The 14,063-nt window shown below is 57.6% G+C and overlaps 1 protein-coding gene across 1 annotated transcript; it reads left to right on the top strand.

The window, feature by feature from the left end:
• Positions 1-242: 242 nt before the first annotated feature.
• Positions 243-13,296, top strand: Dapk3 (death associated protein kinase 3). Its single transcript, XM_005332035.4, has 9 exons — positions 243-388; positions 1,045-1,191; positions 6,245-6,605; positions 6,842-6,971; positions 7,523-7,571; positions 8,419-8,445; positions 9,566-9,718; positions 10,557-10,602; positions 10,860-13,296. The coding sequence occupies exons 2-9, from the start codon at positions 1,130-1,132 to the stop codon at positions 11,394-11,396; spliced, it is 1,365 nt and encodes a 454-aa protein (XP_005332092.1). The 5' UTR covers positions 243-388; positions 1,045-1,129; the 3' UTR covers positions 11,397-13,296.
• Positions 13,297-14,063: the final 767 nt, after the last annotated feature.

Raw genomic sequence — 14,063 nt, 5'->3', positions numbered from 1 at the left:
TTGGTGCTCCGGAACCGCAGGAGGCGGGACTTCGCCGTCTTGCAGCCTCATATCAGCTTAGAGTAGAGGCGGGAGGCGCGACCCAGGAGCCGGAAGTTAGCTGTCTACTCCAGCCAATCAGATTAGGAATGGTGAGTCAGTCAGCCAACCGGGAGGCCGTATCCAGGTGTGGCGCCCGGAGAGAAGGCGGGGGCGGGGCGTCGAGGTGCGGCTTGAGCGGCGGGCTCGCTGACCTATGGGAGGTAGGTCCGCCTCCGGGCGGGTACTTGAGGACCTGGTGACGTCGCGCAGGCGCGACGCGGCGTCCGAGGTGGCGGGGCTGGGACAGAGGTCCGCGGCTGAGGCTAGCGCGGCGGCGGGGCTGGCCCTGGACTCGCGGCCGCCGAGGGTGCGGATACTGCTGGCCGGAGGGCTGGGGGAGCCGGGGCGGCGCTTCGGGGTCCCTGGAGGCCGCGGGGAGGGGGCGAAGCCGGGAGACTCCGGGGGACCCCCGGGCCGGCTGGGCCTTGAGGGGCGTGGCGGCCTCGGGCTGCTGGAGCAGGAGCCGTGGGGGTCGCGGGCGGGTCGAGGAGGGAGTCGCCGCGGCCTCCTTGGCCCCTGTGGAGGGTGGGCGAGACGGCGGAGGAGGCCGGCGGGCGGTGGAGGCCGGCGGGCGGCCACAGGCCCCGCAGGAGCTCGGAGCCGTCGTCTGGCGCCCGCGGGGCCGGGTGGGCTGCTGTTAGCGGGCGTGGGAGACCTGCCGAGGCACGGGAGGGGCCGGAGCTGGGCCGGGGGTCGGCCTGGCGGGGAAGGGCCCGGGCGTCGCCTGGCTGACGGGGCGCAGAGCGGCATCCGTCGGGGCTTGAGCAAGCCCAGTGCGGCCCATCCCCGCGCCTCGTGCAGGGGTTACATGAGGGGCCGCTGGGAAGACCCAGCCACTAAGCGCGGCACCCCCAGGGGCTTGGACCTGAGGGTGGACTGATGCGAGCCAGCGGGGGTCCGTTCACCAGGGAGGGAGGACTGCCACCTCATCCCCTGCTTTCCCTCTTTGCCTGTCTCCTCCAGGGTCCCAGGGGACTCCCGAGGCCCTGTCCCTGGGCCTCAGTGCTTTCAACTGGAGCAGAAGCGACTGGAAGGCAGACCAGCCGCCATGTCGTCGTTCCGACAGGAAGACGTGGAGGACCACTATGAGATGGGCGAGGAGCTGGGCAGGTGAGCAGCCCTCTTTGATGTCCCACAAAGGAACGAGTCAGTGTCATTGGGTGGTGGAAGGAGTTGGAGCGTTGGAGCCAGGTAGCCCTGCTCTTAACTTTTTCTCTGAGGTACCTGTGTGTGTTGTGGGGAGAAAGTCCAGTGCCAGACACAGAGCCTGGCACAGGCCTCCTGAGAGCACAAGACCCAGCGGTGTGTGTTCTTGGAGGCCTTGGGGTTTACTGTCCTGCTCAGGCTGGTGTTTAGCCCTTGTGGGGAGATGCTGAGGTTCTCCCTTCCAGGGAGCAGCTGATGTCCTGCCTGTCTGGGCCTTGGAGGGCAGCCTCTGGCCCCGCCTCTAGACCAGCCAGGCCCCATTTTTTTTTTTTTTTTTTTTTTGGTGGAGCCTCAAACCTTATTTGGTGAGTTTGCTGCTGGGCAGCCTCCTGGGATCCACTCAGGCCCGCCCCATGATGTCACCAGAAGGGAATGTAAATAACTGAGCAGTGTGTCAGGCTGACTGTTATTTGGGATCCTGAAATCCTTCCTTCAGGAATTTCCTCCGTAACTACGGTGGACAATGCAGCCCTTCCCTCTGAGAAATTTCCTACTTTACTGTAGGAAATGCACTAACTAGCACTTCAGATTGAATTTGGCAAAAGTCAGTGAAATTTAATTCATATTTGGCCCTTCCATGTTGATGGGGATGGGGATGGGTTCCAGACTCCTGAGAATCCCTGGATGTTTAATGTAAAATGATATCATACTTGTGTGTCACCTGTGCATGTCCTTCCATATACATTATCTTTCTTTTTTTTTTTAAGAGGAGAAAGGGAGGGAGAGAGAGAATCTTTTTTTCTTTTTTTTTTAAGAGAGAGTGAGAGAGGAGGGAGAGAGAGAGAGAATTTTTAATATTTATTTTTTAGTTCTCAGCTGACACAACATCGTTGTTTGTATGTGGTGCTGAGGATCGAACCCGGGCTGCACGCATGCCAGGCGAGCGCACTACCACTGAGCCACATCCCCAGCCCCAGAGAGAAAATCTCTTTTGGTAGATGGACGCAACACAATGCCTTTATTTTTACTTGGTGCTGAGAATCGAACCTGGGTCCCACCTGTGCTAGGCAAACGCTCTACCGCTGAGCCACAATCCCAGCCCATCGTTATTTTTTTTAAAAATATTTTTTTTGTTGTTGTAGATGGACCCAATATCTTTATTTTTATTTATTTATTCTTATGTGGTGCTGAGGATTGACCCAGGGCCTCACACATGGGAGGCAAGTGCTCTGCCACTGAGCCCCAGTCCCACATTATCTTGTTTATGTTTGATTTTTTTTAACTCTATGAGTCTGTTGACTATGGTCTTACTATCTACTGCCAGTGGGCCAAATACAGTACAGTTATATGCTTTTTTTCTTCTTCCTGTCAGTTATCTTTGTGCAGACTACAAACTCAGAATGCTGTATGTATTTTTTAAAAACTTTCTGTAGTTATAGATGGATAGAATGCCTTTATTTGGTTATTTTTATGCTAAGGATTGAACCCAGTGCCTCACTCGTGCTAGGCAAGTGCTCTGCCACTGAGCTAAGCCCCAGCCCCCATTGTGTACAGTTTTAAATAGTTGAGGGGAAAAAAGTTGGATTTCATGACCTGTAACAATGACAGGAAATTCTCCTTTCGGTGTTCACAATAACACTTGGTGGGAGGCTGGCCTAGCATGTATCAGGCCCTGGCTTCCCTCCCCAGCACTGCTGCAGTAAATAAATGGAGTGAATGAAGAAGAGGCTGTGGTCACAGCCATGCTCCTGTGATGTTTTTGTGGCTTTTGTGCCACCAAGTTACATGGTGGCTCTATGTGGAGACTGAAAGAAAGCGGGCCTCTGGGGCTGAGGTGGTGGCTCAGCGGTAGAGCGCTCACCTAGCACATGGGAGGCCCTGGGTTCGAGCCTCAGCACCACATAAAATAAATAAAAACAAAGATATTGTTCCAACTACAAATAAAAAGAATAAATATTTAAAAAAAAAAAAAGAAAGAAAGAAAGCAAAGCATGCCCGGCCCATAACTCCGGAAGTCCCCTTGCTGGGACACTCTGGTTCTCCACTCCTGTAGCCTCACTTTGCCTCAGCCTCTCTGCGGATCAGCTCCAGCTACCTTTGTAGATCCAGCCCAGACTCACCCCAGGCAGGGCAGGGGACCCCCGAGTCCTAACGGCCTCATGCCGCCCCGTCTTGTCGGGGAGACCCCTCTGCGGACACCCTCCTTCATCTGGTGCTTTTCATGCGTGTGGTTGGAGAACATGCTGGCTGGGTGGTTCCCTGGCAGGGACTCACCTCACCTGCCCCTTCACTGTGACTTTCCCCTGTTGGCTCTGTCCTGGTGCACGGAGGAGCACTCGTTTCCCCAGTGGCCGCGTGTTTCAGATCCGAGCCTTCCTCTGGTTTGTGTCGGGTCCTTTCGTAGCTGGATGGAGGCCTGAAGCCCTGACCTCGGCCTCCTGTGGGAGTCACAGGGAAGAGGAGCATGTGGGCCGGGCTCTCAAGGAGGGTCTCTTCCACGGGCACTCAGATGTGGGGAGATCACATGACCTTTCAACCTTGAGAGGGGAGGTGGACCTGGATTCGGCGACTCACAGGTTGGAGGTTCAGTGGGTCGAAGGATGTCGGTGTCAGGACTCTTCAGTGACAAACTGAAATCCCATGGGCATAAGGGAGGTCGGGACTGGTTTATGGTAATAGGAGTCCACAGATGGCCAGGGTGCTCCTGGGGCCCTGTGTTCCAGGGTGTAGGCTGGCTCAGGGGAGCTGGAGGAAGCACGGTGCTGGGTGGAAGGGTTTGGGCTCAGTAGCTCCTGCCCAGCGTCCCCTCAGATTTTGGCTTGCACCTGGTGGTCTGTACCCATCATCCCAAACCTAAGTTCTGCAGAGAGAGATGGACATGCTCTCACAGCAGGAGTCCAGAGCTAGTGAGGGCTGGACTGATTGGCTGCTTTGGGCTACAAGTTTTGATTTTTTGCCTGTCTAGGTCATGGTTGTGTCCTCTGCCACCCTTTTCGTTTTTTTTTTAAAGAGAGAGAATTTTAATATTTATTTTTTAGTTTTCGGCGGACACAACATCTTCTTTTTTTTTTTTTTTTTTTTTGTATGTGGTGCTGAGGATTGAACCCCGGCCGCACGCATGCCAGGCGAGCCACATCCCCAGCCCTCTGCCACCCTTTTCCTGGGGCAGGTTTGGCATTTGGCCACAGTCTAGGGGCTGAGAGGGAACAAGAAAGATACAGCCATTGAAGGACAAGTGGGTCCATGAGCCGGAGGTGGTGAGCAGTGCTGAGCAGGCATCCATTCTGGACTGAGTCTCAGGCTTTGAAGTCAGTGGTACTTGTTAGATTGAAGGTTTTTTCTTCTTCTTTTTTTTTTTTTTTTTTTGGTACTGGGGTTTGAACCTAGGGCAGCTTATCCCCAAGTTGCTGAGATTACAGGCATGTAATCTGGCACCCCTTTTCTTTTTTTTTTTATATTTATTTTTAAGTTGTAGTTAGACACATCTCAGCCCCAGCCCCTACCTTTTCTTTCTTTCTTTTTTTTTTTTTAGGTACCAAGGTTGAACTCAGGGGCACTCGACCCCAGCCCTGTTTTGTGTTTTATTTAGAGACAAGTCTCACTGAGTTGCTTAGTGCCTTGCAGTTGCTGAGGCTGGCTTTGAACTTGCGATCCTCCTGTTTGAGCCTCCCAAGCTGCTGGGATTATAGGCAGGCATGCGCCACTGCGCCTGGCTTCCTTTTCATTTTTGAGACAAGTTCTCTTAAGTTGCTGAGGCTGACCTTGAACTTGAGATCCTCTTGCCTCAGCTTCCTGAGTTACTGGGGTGACAGTGGTGTGCCACCCAGCCTAGCTGAATAGGAGAACTTAAAAAAGTTTGTTTTTTTTTTTTAGTTGTAAATGGACAGCATGCCTTTGTTTGTTTATTTTTATGTGATGCTAGGGATTGAGCCCAGTACCTCACACGTGCTAGGCAAGCGCTCTGCCACTGAGCCACAGTCCCAACCCTAGGAGCACTTTTTTTTTTTGTGGTGCTGGAAATTGAACCAGGGTCTTGTGCATGCGAGGCAAGCACTCTACCAGCTGAGCTGTATCCCCAGCCCCCTTTGAAGTTAGTGGCTTTTACTTTTTTCCTGTATTAAAAAAAAAATGGTAGCATAATATGCCTTGAAAAGCTCAATGAGAGTAGCGTTGCATCAAGGGGAAAGTGAGTCTTCGCCCTCTCGCCCACTCTCCTGCCATGCCTTGCGTCTGAGTCCTTCTGTGTACACATGGAAACCCATGTACAAAGGGCTGCAGCATAGACCAGTTTTAAACAAAAAGAATTTTTGTGTATTAGTTATATGTGTGTTAGTTTTACGATCCTACCATGAAATACCTGAGGTAATTATTAGAGAAAAAGGTTATTTAGCTAAGTTTTGTAGGTTCAAGTTCACAAGATCATGTAGCCCATGGCTTTGGGCCTCTGTCAAGGCTGGGGCAGCACACACATGTTGGAAGGACTGCTTGCATCTGCAGCTAGGAGGCAGGGGACCCTGAGACTGGGGTTCCCAGGCTCTTGGAGGGCTTGGCTCCAGGGCAGACTCCTGCCAGGCCCACCTGCTAAAGTTCCCCTTGCCCACCAGTATCACCACTTGGCAGCAGCCTTCCACACATGGGCCTTTGGGGACACTCAGACAGTGGAGTGCTCTCTGCAGCTCGCTCCTGGCCTGTGGCAGGTCCTCTCGAGGGTCGCCCCCATGGCCTGTCCTGGTGCCTCCCGTGCACACTCAGCCTCCTCTCTCCTCTTGCTGTTGCAGAAGCGCCTGGCAGCACTGGCTCAAGCGTTCTGCACCCATGTGCCCAGGCCCCGTGTACTGTCCTGGAGGGTTGGCTCCTTGTATTGGGAGGGCTATGGGGTTGCTGCCTATCCTTGCATTGGGCTCTTGTCCCAAGTCCCCATATACCTTGAGGTCCCAGGCGCAGGGCTGCACCCTGGGGCTCAAGAGGGGCTACTGTGCAGCCGCCCAGCTCACCTCCCCTCCCCACGCTCCCTCAGTGGCCAGTTCGCCATCGTGCGGAAGTGCCGGCAGAAGGGCACTGGAAAGGAGTATGCGGCTAAGTTCATCAAGAAGCGCCGCCTGGCGTCCAGCCGGCGTGGTGTCAGCCGGGAGGAGATCGAGCGGGAGGTGAGCATCCTGCGGGAGATCCGGCACCCCAACATCATCACTCTGCATGACGTCTTTGAGAACAAGACGGACGTGGTGCTCATCCTGGAGCTGGTCTCTGGTGGGGAGCTCTTCGACTTCCTGGCAGAGAAGGAGTCGCTGACCGAGGACGAGGCCACCCAGTTCCTCAAGCAGATCCTGGATGGCGTTCACTACCTTCACTCCAAGCGCATCGCTCATTTCGACCTTAAGGTGAGCCCTGCGGGCCCGGGGATGAGCCAGCCATGCGTCCAGGATGGGAGCTGGGGGAGGCCCCTATCCTGCAGCAGAGCGCAAGTCCTCCAGCCCATTGCTATCCAAGGGTTGAGGGGACAGGACAGCCTGGGCAGGGACCTGAGGGTGTGTCAGTCTGGCCATGCCACAGAATGAGGGTGCTCTGTCCAGACATGTGGGTGGGACATAGGAGTAGCCGAGGTCTTCCACTCCAGCCAGAAAATATCATGCTTCTGGACAAGAATGTGCCCGACCCCCGGATCAAGCTCATCGACTTCGGCATTGCCCACAAGATTGAAGCAGGGAATGAGTTCAAGAACATCTTCGGCACCCCGGAGTTTGTGGGTGAGTCCATGTGGTGTCTGCCCAGGGCTTGGCAGGGCGGGCATTTGCGGATTCCCACTGTGTGTGGTGTTAACTGGCACAGGTCTCCGGCCACCCCTCCCGTGCCCAGCGTCATGGGGACTCGGGTTCGTTTGGGGCTGTCACTGTCCAGCTCCTCTTCCCAGGGCCTGGGCTGAGTCAGCCCTGCCTGTGTCCATTCACTGACAAGTACAGGGGGGCTTGCGAGCACCTCCACCAAGGTCTGTGTCCTGGCTACTCGGGGTGCCTGAGGCACAGACTTAGCGAGACCCTGTCTTAAAATAAATAAGCGCTGGATGTGAATCCGTCTCTGGTAGAGCTCCAGGGTGTAGTCAAAAAAAAGAAGAAGAAAAAGAAAAATACATGTATGGGGGGATGGAGTGTGTGTGTGTGTGTGTGTGTGTGTGTGTGTGTGTGTGTGTGTGTATGTGTGTGTGTGCACGTTCCCAACTGCGGGGGGCGGCAGGGTGCTGTCCCTGTTGGCTCTTGTGTCCCCAGCGCCTGGCCCTTTGCTCTCTTTTCTGTTCGTACAGCTCCTGAGATTGTCAACTATGAGCCCCTGGGCCTGGAGGCAGACATGTGGTGAGTGTCCCGGGAGCTGGCCAGGCTGGGGCCTTTCCTGTGTGCTTCCTCCTGGTGGTATCTGGGTGCCACGGGGGGATGGACAGACTGCTGTCTTAGGATAGAGGTTGGCAGATGGCCGCCCAAGGGCCAGGCCAGGCCCCTCTGCTCAGGGGTCTGCACGTTGTTTCCTAGGGTGTTAGAAACAAAGCTGACAGCCGGGCGCAGTGCCACACGCCTGTCATCCCAGAGGCTTGGGAGGCTGAGGCAGATCGCCAGTTCCAAGCCAGCCTCAGCAAAAGTGAGGCCCTGAGCAGCTCAGTGAGACCCTCTTTCTAAATAAAATACAAAATAGGGCAGGGGACGGGGCTCAGTGGTTGAGAGCCCCTGAGCTCAATCCTTGGTACCTTCCCCCGCCCCCGCCAAAAAAAAAGAGAAAGAAACAAAGCTGATGGACATTGAAGTGTTGGACGGACACAGTCTGAGGTTCAGTGTCTGACCCTGTGTAAAAAGTTTCCCACCAGGCTCCATGAGGGTCCCACCGTCAATGTGGGGGTTGGTGTGGGGCCACTGTGCTCTGACCCGTCCCCACCCTGGCCAGTTTGAGCTTTGACATTAGTAGGCAAGGATGGCCAGAGGTGCCCAGGTGGGAACCTCCAGGTGATAGAGACAGGGACCAGGGACTGGCTGGAGGCTATGTGGAGCCCAGAGCAGAGGACAGTGTCAGCCCCTGAAGTTTGGGGCCAGGGCTGGGGGGCTGTTGCCCCTGGCTCAGGGCTTCTACCTTCCTTAGTGGTTCATTTGACCTGGCTGTGGACCTCTGCCCTGGGGACCCCGCTGACCCATGTCCCTCCTTTCTGTCTTTCAGGAGCATTGGCGTCATCACCTACATCCTGTGAGTACTGGCCGGGGTGCTGACCTTTGGCTGCCTGGTCGTGCCGCACAGCAGTCGCCTGTCTGGCTGGTGCTGGAGTCAGGGCTGTTCCTGGGGACGTGGGGGTCCCGCCAGCTCTGCACAGTGGTGCTCAGTGACCCTGCTGAGGGACGGAGCGGGTGGAGCAGTGCAGGGTCCTCTGTGGGTGCTGTTATGGGCTTCTGGAAAGTTCTGAGGCCAGGCCCTGTTTTCTGAGTGGCCGTGCCAGGAGGGGGTATGTCTCCCCTCCACTGTGGACAGTCCACTGGCAGCCAGAGACAGAAGGGTTGAGTCCTGGCCTTTCCCTGTTGCTGCCTGGGACAGCTCAGCCAGGCCAGGCCAGGCCAGGCCTGTGACGCGTTGGCCCCTGGCCTGGAGGGTGGGCACACCAGGCAGACTTGGCCATGGCTCCTTGGAGGGAGGTAGTTGCCCTGTGTCCCTCGTGTCCAGGTGACCTGGGGGTTATGGAAGACTGGCATAAATAGCAGATTTCCTTCTGCAGACGTGAGGACACTGCTGTTGACCTTGGTGCCCGAGGTCAGTGGTGGCCCTGGCCAGGAGCTCCGATTCCCCACCAGCATCACTTTCTGGCTGTAACCCAGGAACCCTGACACTGGGGACATCTCCTCGCCTCCCCCAGTCAGACCGTTGGTGTCTCGCCTGGGCACCGTCGGGCACTTTATAGAGGGCGCCCACTTGGGGCTTTGTGTGCTCTGTGAACAGCTGGGGTTCCGCACCCCTGCCCAGAGCCTCAGACCAGGACCTGTCCTGTTGGACCAGGACACAGGCCTCTAGAGACTCCCCTGAGGCCACTGCGCCCTTTAGTTGTCGAATGCTTTAGGAGAAGCTCTGAGCTGTGTCCACCCAGACACCAAGTTTCCAGAGATATGTCCCCTCCGTGACTGGGAGGTGGTCTTTGACGCAGCTTGGTGGGTGACCAGGTGACTGTGTCCCCAGTGGTCAGGTGTCCCCATCGGCCCATCCTGTTTGGCCCCCTGTGGGCCCACTGGAGTCGGGTAGTGAACCAGTAGGTGGCAAGGTCACAGTGGGTGTGCGGGGGCTGGGGCACCCCATCGAGCCTGTGCCTGCCTTGGTCTTCCAGCCTTAGTGGCGCGTCCCCATTCCTGGGTGAAACCAAGCAGGAGACCTTGACCAACATCTCGGCCGTGAACTACGACTTCGACGAGGAGTACTTCAGCAGCACCAGCGAGCTGGCCAAGGACTTCATCCGCCGGCTGCTGGTCAAAGATCCCAAGTAGGAGCACGCACTGGGCCCCTGGCGGAAAGCCTCACCCGCTCTGCCCATGCCCCAGCCTCCAGCCACCCACCCCTGCCCACCGCACCTCGCACTCCAGTGCAGTCCACTCAGGGCTCCCACGGCCTTGAGGGCTGCCTGGCTCCTCAGCCAGCAGAGGGGATTGAGGACTGGTCTGGCCACGCCATATTTGTTTTGTTCTGGTTTTTATTTTTTGTTTTTGGTATTGGGGACTGAACCTGGGGTGCTTGACCCTTGAGCCACATCCTAAGCTCTTTTTTAATTTTTTAATTTTGAGTTTATGTGCTCTGTGAACAGCTGGGATTCTGCACAGAGTCTCGCTAAGTTACTTAGGGCCTTGCTAGGTTGCTGAGGCTGGCCCTGAACTTTCGATTCTCCTACCTCAGCCTCCTGAGCTGCTGAGATTACAGATGTGCACCATCACACCTGGCCATGCCATGTTTTTGAAAACCTTAAATTCCTTACTAGCTTTGGAGATAGGTTTGTGTAAAATTCCAGATCCAGCAAAATGTAGAACCCTGGCACCCAGTCTGCCATGGTGCTCTCCTGTGACCTGGCCCTCCTGTGGGTACCTGAGTTTATGACTGCAGTGGGAGGTTGTGGTTCCATTGAAAACATACCCCAGGCTTCCTGTCCCAGGTCCCTGCCCCTGGCCTCCCGGTTGGCCAAGCAGAGGCTGGGAAGGACTCCAGGGGGCAGGGGGGTATACAGGGAGCTGCTGGAAGCTAAGGGCCAGTGCTGTGGGGGGACAGCCTGGCCCCTCTGCTGTGGGTAGATGGTGTGGAGGACACAGGTGTGACTTGGGGTGGTCTTCCAGGAGGAGAATGACCATCGCCCAGAGCCTGGAGCATTCCTGGATCAAGGTGAGGACTGAGGTGTCTCTCCCACTGGAGGACAAGCCCTCGGCAGGGCAAGCCCTCTGCGTCTGGGGAGGTCCTTGTGCTGCAAGGGGGCGTGGAGCGCAGGTCAGCAAAGCCCCGGCAGAGCCTGGCCCTGCTGTGGCAGTGGGAAGGCTGTCTGCACGCCTGCTCCACGGGTGGACACGGGAGTTGGTGTACTCCAGTCCCAAAGGCCATGGCTTGCCCTCGGCTCCAGGCACCTTCTTCCCTGTCCCCTGCAGGCCATCCGGAGGCGCAATGTCCGCAGTGAGGACAGCAGCAAGAAGCCTGAGCGGCGGCGCCTGAAGACCACACGGCTCAAGGAGTACACCATCAAGTCGCATTCGAGTATGCCGCCCAACAACACCTACGCCAACTTCGAGCGCTTCTCCAAGGTGCTGGAGGAGGTGGCGGCTGCCGAGGAGGGGCTGCGCGAGCTGGAGCGTGGCCGCCGGCTGTGCCGCGAGGACGTGGAGGCGCTGACGGCCATCTACGAGGAGAAGGAGGCCTGGTACAAGGAGGAGAGCGACAGCCTGGGCCAGGACCTGAGGCGGCTGCGGCAGGAGCTGCACAGGACGGAGGCGCTGCAGCGGCAGGCGCAGGAGGAGGCCAGGGGTGCCCTGCTGGGGGCCAGTGGGCTCAAGCGCCGCTTCAGCCGCCTCGAGAACCGCTACGAGGCGCTGGCCAAGCAGGTGGCCTCCGAGATGCGCTTTGTGCAGGACCTGGTGCGCGCCCTGGAGCAGGAGAAGCTGCAGGGCGGGGAGTGCAGCCTGCGCTAGTGGCCTGGTCACCCCTCTGCAGCCCAGGGTCACGCCGGCAGCCCTCTCCTCAGCGGAACCACCTCCCCTGTGGCCAGGGCCTTAGCTTCTGCAGCAGGCTTGGAAAGGGGCCACCGCCTAGATGGCACTGGCCACAGTGGGTGTCATGGCCTCGAGCACTGCCTGGTGGTGGGGGTGGCGGCCAGGTCCCAGGATCACCGTGGGCCCCTGAGCGGGCAGGCAGAAGCTGACAGCCTGGAGTGGTGTTTGTCCGTGGGTTCATGCTGGGCAGCGGGCCCCATCCTGCCCAGCAGGTGGCTCTTGAGCCCCAATCAGCCCAGTCCACAAATGCTTGCCCCACTGTGTGACGGGCCTGGCCTTGTGCTGTGTCCTGATGATCAAGCTCTGCTGGTGACTGATGCCCTTCCCGCTGCTCTGGCCTGGCGCAGCCGCACAGTTCTATAACCCCAGTGGCTTTGGAGGCTGAGGCAGGAGGATGCAAGTTCAAAGCCAGCCTCATCAGCTTAGTGAGACCCTGTCTCTTAAATAAAAAGGGCTGGGGATGTGGCTCAGTGGTCAAGTGCCCCTGGGTTCAACCCCCAGTACCAGGAAAAAAAAAAAAAAAAGCTGGTGTTCTGGGGAGCTTGGCAGTAAATGGAGCGTTGGTTGATGCTGGTCTTGGGGCCCAGGGAGAGTCTCAGTGCTGGGTGAAGGGGCACTGGGGTCTGAGCAGGGGCTGTAAAGCAGCCACCACCTTCTTGGTCCCCCAGAAGCATCTGAGGGGCCCTGTGCTGTGTGCCGTCCTCCTGTTCCTAGTGGTGCCAGGATGCACCTGCCCTGAACAGCACAGCCCCAGCCTGTCCCTTGGCTGCAGTGCCCAGTGGCCCTCAGGGTATTCTCGCTCCTGTCTCTGTTGGCTGTGTGGATGAGGTCCCCCAGGACTGCCTGCAACAGGCTGGGAAAGTGTGGCTCTGCCTCGCCCTGCTGGTTTCCCTGGACCGCCTGCCCCGAGCCGCTGGGTGGCAGTTTGGACTAAGGCACTGGGTGGCCAGTGCCATAGGGTGCCACTAGGTGTCGCCTCAGCCTACCGGGAAGCCTTGGATGGGGTGGCAGTGTGCAGGTTGAGGCCATTCCCTGGTCCTCCATGGTCAAGAGCCCCCGCGGTGGGTGTGTGGCTCCTTTGAGTGCTGATGCCTTTGCAAAGGGCTGGCTGGACAGGAGCCCGTGCAGAGGAGCCGGGGCCCCGGGAGCAGCAGCCCCACCGCAGTCCTGGCCTGCCGGTGCCGGCCCTGCAGCTCAGCACCAGGTGCAGGAGACAGGTCTCCCGTCGGGGAAGATCGGGTGCAGTGGCTGTGACTGGCCCGTGCTCTGCCCTGTCCGGACCCTGCCCGTAGAGGCGCTGTGGGGCACAGCTCAGCTGGGGGCCTCAGGGAGGGCCCCCAGCACCACCCTCCACTAAGCCCCGTGAGTTCTTTAACAATGCTTTGTGCTTGGGAGATGGAGGTCAGTCTGCAGTGCTGTCCAGCGGGGCACATCACAGGTGGGAGGACACTGCCCGCAGACTTGCGCAGGGATGTTCACGGAGGCACAGTGGCAGTGCCTTGAAGGAAACACTCCCGCTGACAGACACAGTGCGCTCCCCCTCCTGGGGCGTGTGTGTGCCCCAGTGTCAGGAGACATCCAAGACAGGAGTCAGAGATGGGACATGGATTGGTGGGTGCTGGGCTGAGGCTTGCCTTGGGATGACAGTGACTGTGTGAATGTGCTCGATTGTCACCAATGGTGGAATTTGTTATGTGTGTTTTCGCACACAAAATACATGGAAGTGGGGCTCAGGGGCAGAGTGCTTGCTGGCGCGTGTGAGGCACTGGGTTCGATTCTCAGCACCACATAACAATAAAGGCCTGCTGTCCGTCTACAAGTATGAAAAGAAAAATTTAAAAACAACCACACCAGGCCAGTTTGCTGTCCCAACTATTTGGGAGGCTGAGGTAGGAGGATCATGAACCCAGGAGTTTGAGGCCAGCCTGGGCAGCATACGAGACCCCATCAAAAACCACAAAGCACCAGGTGCAGTGGTGCATGTCTAGTCCCAGTGGCCAGGGAGGCTGAAGCAGGAGGATTGTAAGTTCAAAGCCAGCCTCCGCAACAGCGAGGGGCTGAGTAACTCAGTGAGGCCGTGACTCAGTAAAATACGGAGTAGGGCTGGGGAGTGGCTCAGTGGTGGAGTGGCCCGAGTTCCTGAGCCGGCAGCCTGCACCGCCTCTGCTGCCCCTCTCCCCGTTGTGTCCCCCTGCAGGTAGAGGAGGGTGCTGTGTGATGGCTGCTGCCACCTGCCTTCACAGCCAAGGCCACCTGAGGCCCTGTTGAAAGTCCTTGAGGTTTCCCGATGGCATGGGAAGGAGCTGGTGGCCACTGCCAGGTTTTTGTGATCCATTTTCAAGTTACAAAGGAGTGAAATCGAGAGGCCCGACTCCACCCTGAGGCCTCGACCGCCTCAGCTGCTCTGGTGGCCACGAAGTGGGCCATGGAGTGGTCAGGAGCGGCAGTCACTGACGGCTGGGGCCAGGCAGGTTCTGCTGGGGCTATGTCACCTTAGTGCCACAGCTGCCTAGGGAGCGTGTAAACGCACGTTCCTGGCTGAGTGCTCAGGATCCAGGTGAGCGCACAACCCGCCAGGGGACAGCA

Source organism: Ictidomys tridecemlineatus, chromosome 2, assembly GCF_052094955.1.
Source record: "Ictidomys tridecemlineatus isolate mIctTri1 chromosome 2, mIctTri1.hap1, whole genome shotgun sequence".
NCBI classification, from domain to species: domain Eukaryota; kingdom Metazoa; phylum Chordata; class Mammalia; order Rodentia; family Sciuridae; genus Ictidomys; species Ictidomys tridecemlineatus.
The sequence above is the reverse complement of the archived record's forward strand: the minus strand, read 5'-3'. Positions and strand labels throughout refer to the sequence as shown.